The following is an 8,159-nucleotide window of genomic DNA, read 5'->3' on the forward strand; positions in this document are numbered from 1 at the left end:
GAAGGATGAGCTTCGATCCATTGAGAAGAACCAAGTGTGGGAACTAGTGACTCTTCCAAAGGCCAAGAGACCAATAAGTCTAAGGTGGGTCTTTAAGACCAAAACCGATCCCACAGGAAAGGTAGTGAAGCATAAAGCGAGGTTAGTGGTATGTGGCTTTCTTCAAAAACCTGACATCGACTATAAGGAAGTGTTTGCATCAGTGGCTCGGATTGAAACGATAAGAATCGTGGTCGCCATTGCCAATTCAAAAGGATGGATCATGTATCAGTTGGATGTAAAATCCGCCTTTTTGAATGGACCTCTAGACAAAGAAGTTTACGTATCACAGCCTCCTGGGTTCGAAATTAAAGAACAAGAAACTAAGGTGTACAAACTGAAGAGAGCTCTCTATGGACTCAAGCAAGCGCCGAGAGCATGGAATCGAAGGATTGACGCATACATGTTACAGCTTGGATTCATCAAATGCACCTGTGAATTTGGAGTATATGTTCGCCAAAGACAACACTTGGTCATAGTGTGTTTGTACGTGGATGATCTTCTAATTACAGGAAATCATATTGGAGATGTTGAGGTCATTAAGAGAGAATTGATGCATGAGTTTGAAATGACATACCCAGGAAAGTTGTCGTACTTCCTAGGATTTGAATTCGTAAAGGTAAAAGAAGGTTTGATGATGCATCAGAAGCGGTATGCAATGGAAGTGTTGAAAAGATTCAACATGCTGAACTGCAATCCAGCGCCTACTCCATCTAAGACCGGTTTGATTTTGGAGAAGGAAGGGACCGAAGAACCTGTTGATGAAACTGTGTATAAGAAAATTGTGGGATCTTTACGGTACCTTTGTCACACACGTCCGGACATAGAATTCTCTGTCGGAGTTGTGTCACGATTTATGCAGAATCCTAGGGCACCTCATCTTCTTGTTGCTAAACGGATCCTCAGGTACTTCAAAGGAACCATGTCAAGTGGTATCTTGTTCCCACAGAACAACACCACGACTGACAAAATTGAGGTTGCTGGGTTCACGGATGCGGACTGGGGGGCAGACAAGGATGATCGTAGGAGTACAGCTGGTTTTGTATTCTTTGTTGAAGGAGCGCCTATCTCGTGGAGCTCGAAGAAGGAATCTGTGGTGGCTTTGTCCACTTGTGAAGTGGAGTATATAGTTGCTGCCATGTGTGCATGTCAGGCTGCATGGTTAGACAAACTACTAATTGAGTTGAAGCAGAAACGTGATGAAGGAGTGAAGTTGTTCATCGACAACAAGTCAGTGATAAGCCTGTCAAAGAACCCGGTAACTCATGGAAGAAGTAAGCATATTGAAACCAAGTTCCATTACTTGAGAGACAAAGTGAATGAAGGGAAGTTGGAGCTTGTGTACTGCAACACTCAGGATCAAGTGGCAGACATGTTCACTAAAGCTACGAAGGGAGAAAGGTTTGGAGTTTTAAGAGATAAGTTGAAAGTTCGTGATATTGAGAAAATCTGAATTAAGAGAGAATGTTGAAATTTAATTCAGATCATATATAAATAGACCCATTTGTATAATAAAGAAATACACATGCAAACAAAACATCCTCTCTCTCCACGTTCACGTATTCTCTCTCCACGTTTACGTATTCTCTCGCTTTCTTGTTTCACGTTCCAACAATCTTTTGCTTATTTTCTCTTCACTTCTTTTCTTTACTCGTTCTCCTTTTATTTCCTTCCTCTCTACCAATCAAGGGGTTAATTAATGAATCCCTCCTGATTTTTTTTAATTTCAATAAATTTTAATCTTATAAGAGATAGTTTGATAAAGTTAGATTTGGAGCCTTAGAGTTATATAACATTTTTGTGCAGTAAAATCTTATCCCTCAATTAAAATAAAGAATTTCATGAATCCAAGTTAAAATCTTAACACACTCCTCTATCTTCCACACATATCTTAAGCATCTATATGTTGGATGGTCTTAGTGCATGAGTTCTCTACATTTTGTGCTGCTTAAACCTTTATACTTGTTAATTCTGATTATGAGGTTCCATGTTGACTATCCAATAGGCCAAATAATTAAGATAAAGTATACAGAAGCTTATGATGCTTGCTTTGAACTTTGAAGCAAAACCACGAAATACCAAGTTGCCAATAAATTGAAAGTTTGAGTATAACATAAGAAATGAACCATTGAAAACAACTTTATTATATTTGTTTGAAAAACAAGGCATATGTCTCTAAAGAAAGCCTTCCCGACTCTGTATACAAGAACAACAACATAACCAAATGTAGTATATGACAATGATGGAACAAACTATATTTTCGATTATACCATTAAATTGGATTTCAACAGTAACTCTCTGATCTTTCTAGATACCCTCCAAAACATGTGATACATCAGTGTTTCTTTTGCTCAAGTTCAGCTCTCTTGGAGGCTTTCAATTTTTTGTACCCTATATCAGTTCCAAATATCCTGTATAATAAAAACAACAGAAAATCACACACTACTGGCAGCATTACTAGTGGAACATTTGAAAAGAAGAGTTTGTTCAAGAAAATTCATGTATGTCAATTAGGCCATCTCAGATTTTTACCAAAAAGGCTAATGCTCTTAGCAAAATATGTCTGATACATACCAGTCCATGTAAGTAAAGGTTGACGAGTAGTTTCCAGACTTTGTGTACAGCAATCGGTGATGATAGTCATGAAAATCGGCTCTGAAAGTAATGATGCAAAGTTTAATTACAAGAACTAAGGTGGAATAAACCATGTGGGTGGTGTCAAGTGAAGGGAGAAGGAACATCACACTCACCCTCCATATAATGGAAGGAAGTTTGAAAGACTCCATGGAAAATGGTAACCACAATGCACCTCAACTGTCTCCAAGACTCTCACAGACACCCATATCCAAAGAGTTATCAAGTGTGGACCGGTGAGAGCCGGACCAATAATGGTAGCAAATCCAAGGAAAAGTATCTCAGCGGGATGAGCATATTCAGAATTAAGTCCAAATGGAGTAGCATACCTTCATCATATGGCAAAACCACTTGAAGCTGTAAGCAAAAGCAAAACCTTCAAAAGCATAAATGAAAATCAACCAGAATACACAATTCTTACTCATGGTGAACACTGTGTACATGTTTGTACAACCATTTTGTGTGCAGTATCCTGTGTCCCCAGTAGAATATAAAATCCTCCAAAATGAAGTAGTAGATTATTTGGGTTAAAATGATTTTCCTACAGAAACAAAAATAAAATCTAGCCATGTTAGCCTGATGGAAATAAATATGAGAAATGTTCACACACATTGCTGCTTTCATGCATCTCAAATGTCTAGAAACAATGATAGAAATTAAAATAACTCTTTAAGTACCATGATGGCAATGGAAGACTACTCCGCATACCCATGTATTTAAACATAGGATATGAAATGATCATAATTGGTAGATTGACACCAAAATGATACAACATCAAGCGAGAGATACATTTCTCCTGAGCTGCGGGGCTATTATTTTTCTCCTGCATGAAAGCAAGCATTAGTGACTGTTATAAATCTTTAACACACTAATTGTGTGTTTGGAAACCGATCATGGACGTAGTTTTTCACATCAAAATGAACAATACTAGTTCTAGCTTTTCCGTTTTTCGCATCAGGGATGTGATTTGATGGCTGTAGAATGTGTTCCAAAACACACTATGAAAAGACTAAGCTTCAAATGGTGGAAATGGGCAAAGAAAAGCAGAACTAATAAGCAGCATACTAGTTGTCACACATTTGAATCATGGTGGAAAAAGTGATTATAAAAGCAAGCTTCTACATTTTTATTGTTTACAAATAAAATTTGAGAAATTTACTCTATGGTGATAGCATCAGGGGGTTTCCCAGTCAATGCAATTATTCAACCATAGCATAAACAAACATGTATATACCACAAGGGATTCTTTGAATCCTTTCCATGAAGGACAAAAAGATAAGGAAGAAATGACATGAAAGGGAATGGCCAGCCAGAGGGCATTTGAATCATCTCCTGTTTTTGAATAACACATGATCATGATGAAGAGAGAAAACAAAACCATTTTTAATCAAATAAGGCCCACCATGAATGATTGTAGGGTCTACTTGATAAAATTCTTTCTCTTTCCCAAACAAAATAACATCATTTTCGGGAGAGGATCCAAATCCTTTGAAATCCTCAGAATGTAACTTTCACTCCTAAAAGCCAATACAAAATTGATTTTTGGACCATAAAAAACAGGAAAAAAGACATTATTGATATGTAGAACAAACTCTCATCCTAGTGAATATGTCCACCATGTCAATTGTCAACGCAAGCTACATAGTAAAATAGCAACAAAAAAAAAATCAAAAACCAGAAAATTCAAAGATAGCAGAACAAGACAAAACCTGAATCTTATACTTGCTGAACCACCCTGTCCTCTCTAGCCACATGTAAGGAAGTCCAGATAAGAAGAAAACGCCTTCATGCAGAAAGAAAGTCCCCAGACAGGCCAGTTGGAAATCACTGAAATGTGTGATCAGAAACTGCAACCACAAAATGGAGAAAAGAAAAGAAAAAATGTAAAAGTCAAACACTAATTCTGATTTTTGTGAAACAAGGTTGACATTAATTGTTGCATCACAAAAATGCATATAAATTTTCAATCCTTAAACTTCTGGGGTGCGTGTAACCAGCTTATGATAACTCTGGTGCTTAATTTGAAATGGGCACATTGCAAAGTTAAAGTTATAAATGGAGGAAAGAGAGATAACCTGCCAAGGTGATTGGATGAAGGAAGCCATGAACGTGTGTGAAAAAAAAAGAGAGATGATTAGTTTGTGAGAGACCACTAGGTGATGAACCAGACTATACTCTTCTTGGGGAGGGCGCTTCTTTCACAACTCACACTTTCTCTTTATATAAATCGACCATAAGTGGAAAATTACAAGTGTTGACTAGAGGATGCCACATCGGCTACGTCATTCCTGGTCTAAAATAATAATCCTTTGTTTCATAGAAATCATCACTAAATATTTCAAAGTTAACAATTAAAGATTAATATTTTGTCATCTAAATATTAAATAATACTTATTTTGTTATATTATAATTTTTTTTTAAAATATATATAAATTTAACTATTTTTGCATCTTGATATTTTCTCTAAAATATCTCATTTAATGTATGATCTTTGAATTTTACTACTTTTTAAAATATTTATAATAAGGACAATTTAAAAAAAATCTTATGAAAATAATGAAATTTAATGCAAATAATCAATGTTTTTAATATACATAAAATCAATTTTTTTCTTATAATAAATAATAGAGGGAGTAGTTGGTTTGAACCTATATATATATATAAAAGAAATTCATTTTATATAGATTAAAAAGATTCATTAAATGTATTTAATTTTCATAATTTCACATAAAATATATTACATTTCTTAAATATCTTTAACCAATCTATGATAGATAATGTTTTCATTTATTACCATAAGATATTTTTGAATTAAGAACGTTAAATAAAATTAACTTGATTTAAATTTGTTTATATTTCAGTTCAAAAAATTTAAGTATTTTTTGCTTATATATAGATCCATGGAGAGTAAGTAATAAGCATAAGCATGGAGTTTTTGCGAGTGTTAACAATACTCTCTTCCTAACATGCACTCTTATTAATTAGAATTTATTGAAAACTACAAAATAAAGAGAGATAATCATTAATCTGGGTATGAGATCCATCAAATTTTGTGTTTTCAGATATACTTCAACCAAATTAGAGAGGTTGTGATTTTTTTATGGACATGGTTCACGCAATGTTCCAAAGTTGACAACTAAAAATTAATCTGTGCTTGTGGGACGTGACTTTTATTGACCTAACATTATTTTAACACAAATAGAAATCAAATCAAGAGAGATTGTGTTTAGAAGAGTATGTTAAATAATGTATTACTAAAATTTCTCTTTAGTTCATTCTCACACTAGAGTAGCTAGATAGTTTTTTTTTTGGAATTTACATTTATTTTTTCATATTACAAGTATCTAAAGGTGTTTATCAAATCAGATCAATCCGACAATCTAAATCGAACCAATTAAATTAGTTTAGATTTTTTTTTGTTTGGGTCCAACTCAAACCAAACTAGTTAATTTATATATTATTATTTTTTATTTGGTTAACAATTAATATGTATGTATTTTTTGAATATTTTGAAGATGTTTTTGTGTTACAATATGCAAATTTTTTCATTCCTTTACTCAAATGCTTAAAGAAACCAAGAGAAACTATATTACAATATATTGAGTGTCATATTTACACATTGTAGTGCACTTGAAATCCTTAAGTAGATTAAGAAAAAAAATAAAGAGGAACTATATTGCAAATCTATCAATATAGTTAAATTTTAATAATATATCAATTTTCCTTTATTGTTGGAAAATCTATTACTTTGAGAAAAAAAAATATTTTTTTAAAAAATTCATAAGATATTCAATGATTTGAATCAAACTAACCCAATTAATATCGGATTAAATTGGTTCAAGTTAAACAAACAAAAAATTATGAAATCTAAACCAATCTAAATCAATTAAATTTAATTAATTTAGATTAAATTTTCACTCAAACTCGAACCAATCCAACCATAAACACTCCTACAAGTATCTCCAATCAAATACTCATTTTATTAGCATCGATAAAATTAAAATGGTAGTAATTGACGTTAGTAAAAAATTTAAATATTTTCATTTATGAATTCAAATAATATATATTATAAAAATATTATAACAAAAATATTTATAATTATTTATCCTAAAATATTATTATAATAAGTCATATTCTTATTATTTATTGAATAATTATTTTTCTTTATTTTTGTTTACACTAATTATTTCCCTTCCTTGAATCATTAAATTAATTTCACAAAATAAAAGAAAAAAATTGGGAAAAAAATATATACTTTGAAAGTTTTAATGATTTTTCAAAAGTTATAGATTTTACTCTGAATTATAAACATTACCTTTTATATAATTTAGAAAATTTAATATTTTAATTACTATTAAATCAAAATAAATTATATTCTCATTTATTTTACACCAGATTCATATTCTTATTAACTATTGACTTACAAAACATTAGATTTTATATATATAAACATAATTATTTATTACCTCTTATTTATTATGATGAATCTTTTTCTTTTTCTTTTGTGTTATGAGGGATTTTTTTCACTATTATTTATAGTTATTCGACCATTTATCAGTTTAAGAAATTATCGTATTATATATATATATATATATATATATATATATATAATGTAAAAGAAAGCTATTTCTTTAAATATTATGTAAAAGAAAATATTTTCTTAAATATTTTGACTAAATTAAGAAAATCAAAATATCAAAATTAATTCCACATTGAAGGAAAAGTCATAACAAATAGTCAAATTGGTCTCAAGGTATATATATCTAAGTTATTATTAACCATTTAAAACACTACTAGAAAAATTGTATTCTAAGTCGGTTATTTTTTCATATCTATATCGATTTTAAAACTGACTTAGATGAGGGTGACGTAGATGAATGAACATATTTATATCGGTTAAGTAAAAATCGACTTAGATGTATGTGTTGATCTAAGTCGATTTTCATAAAACCGAATTAGATGTATGTGTTGATCTAAGTCGGTTTTTAGTGATAACCGACTTAGATGTACACATACATTTAAGTCGATTTTTCCTAAGAACCGACTTAGATCAACACATACATCTAAGTCAATTTTTACGTAGAACCATTGTAGATTATATTTTTTTAACTAGGTTAATTTTTAAAATAAGACTGACTCAACTAATAACCTGTAAAAACTTATTCAATAAAACTTATCTAATTATCCAATGTAAGAGAAGCCACATCAAAATTCAACATGAACCAAGAAAGGTCAATCTGGGATCCTTATCATTATAGGAATGACTCAGTTACATTATTATCATTATATAATAAATAATACTAAAGAAGCCATATACTCAAAAACCAATAGAGGTCAATCTGGGATCCATAAAGAAGAGCTTTTTCTTACAAGGAAAAGAGAAACTCAAAAAAAATTAGGTCATACTACATTAGGCATGTACTTAGTCGTCTAATGTTGTGACACCCTTACTACCCCAACACATATATTGTAATAATATAGATAAA

General features: G+C 31.4%; 1 protein-coding gene across 1 annotated transcript; it reads right to left on the reverse strand.

The window, feature by feature from the left end:
- Nucleotides 1-2,160: 2,160 nt before the first annotated feature.
- LOC109801255 (methylsterol monooxygenase 2-2) lies at nucleotides 2,161-4,882 on the reverse strand. The gene is made up of 7 exons (XM_020362275.3): nucleotides 4,749-4,882; nucleotides 4,383-4,520; nucleotides 3,351-3,496; nucleotides 3,095-3,214; nucleotides 2,790-3,002; nucleotides 2,614-2,694; nucleotides 2,161-2,450 (listed from the first exon to the last, which is right to left on the reverse strand). The coding sequence occupies exons 1-7, from the start codon at nucleotides 4,776-4,778 to the stop codon at nucleotides 2,375-2,377; spliced, it is 804 nt and encodes a 267-aa protein (XP_020217864.1). The 5' UTR covers nucleotides 4,779-4,882; the 3' UTR covers nucleotides 2,161-2,374.
- Between the last annotated feature and the right edge of the window lie 3,277 nt (nucleotides 4,883-8,159).

The sequence above is a fragment of the Cajanus cajan genome, chromosome 11, assembly GCF_000230855.2.
Source record: "Cajanus cajan strain Asha chromosome 11, NIPB_CcT2T_4, whole genome shotgun sequence".
NCBI lineage: Eukaryota > Viridiplantae > Streptophyta > Magnoliopsida > Fabales > Fabaceae > Cajanus > Cajanus cajan.

Bases quoted from the DNA above. Each gene is read 5' to 3' on its own strand.
- LOC109801255 (XM_020362275.3), bottom strand. From the start codon at position 4,778: ATGGCTTCCTTCATCCAATCACCTTGGCAG. The intron at 4,521-4,748 runs GTTATCTCTCTT...TTGTGGTTGCAG, and splicing joins TCATCCAATCACCTTGGCAG to TTTCTGATCACACATTTCAG. The intron at 2,451-2,613 runs GTATGTATCAGA...TTTATTATACAG, and splicing joins ACCTTTACTTACATGGACTG to GATATTTGGAACTGATATAG.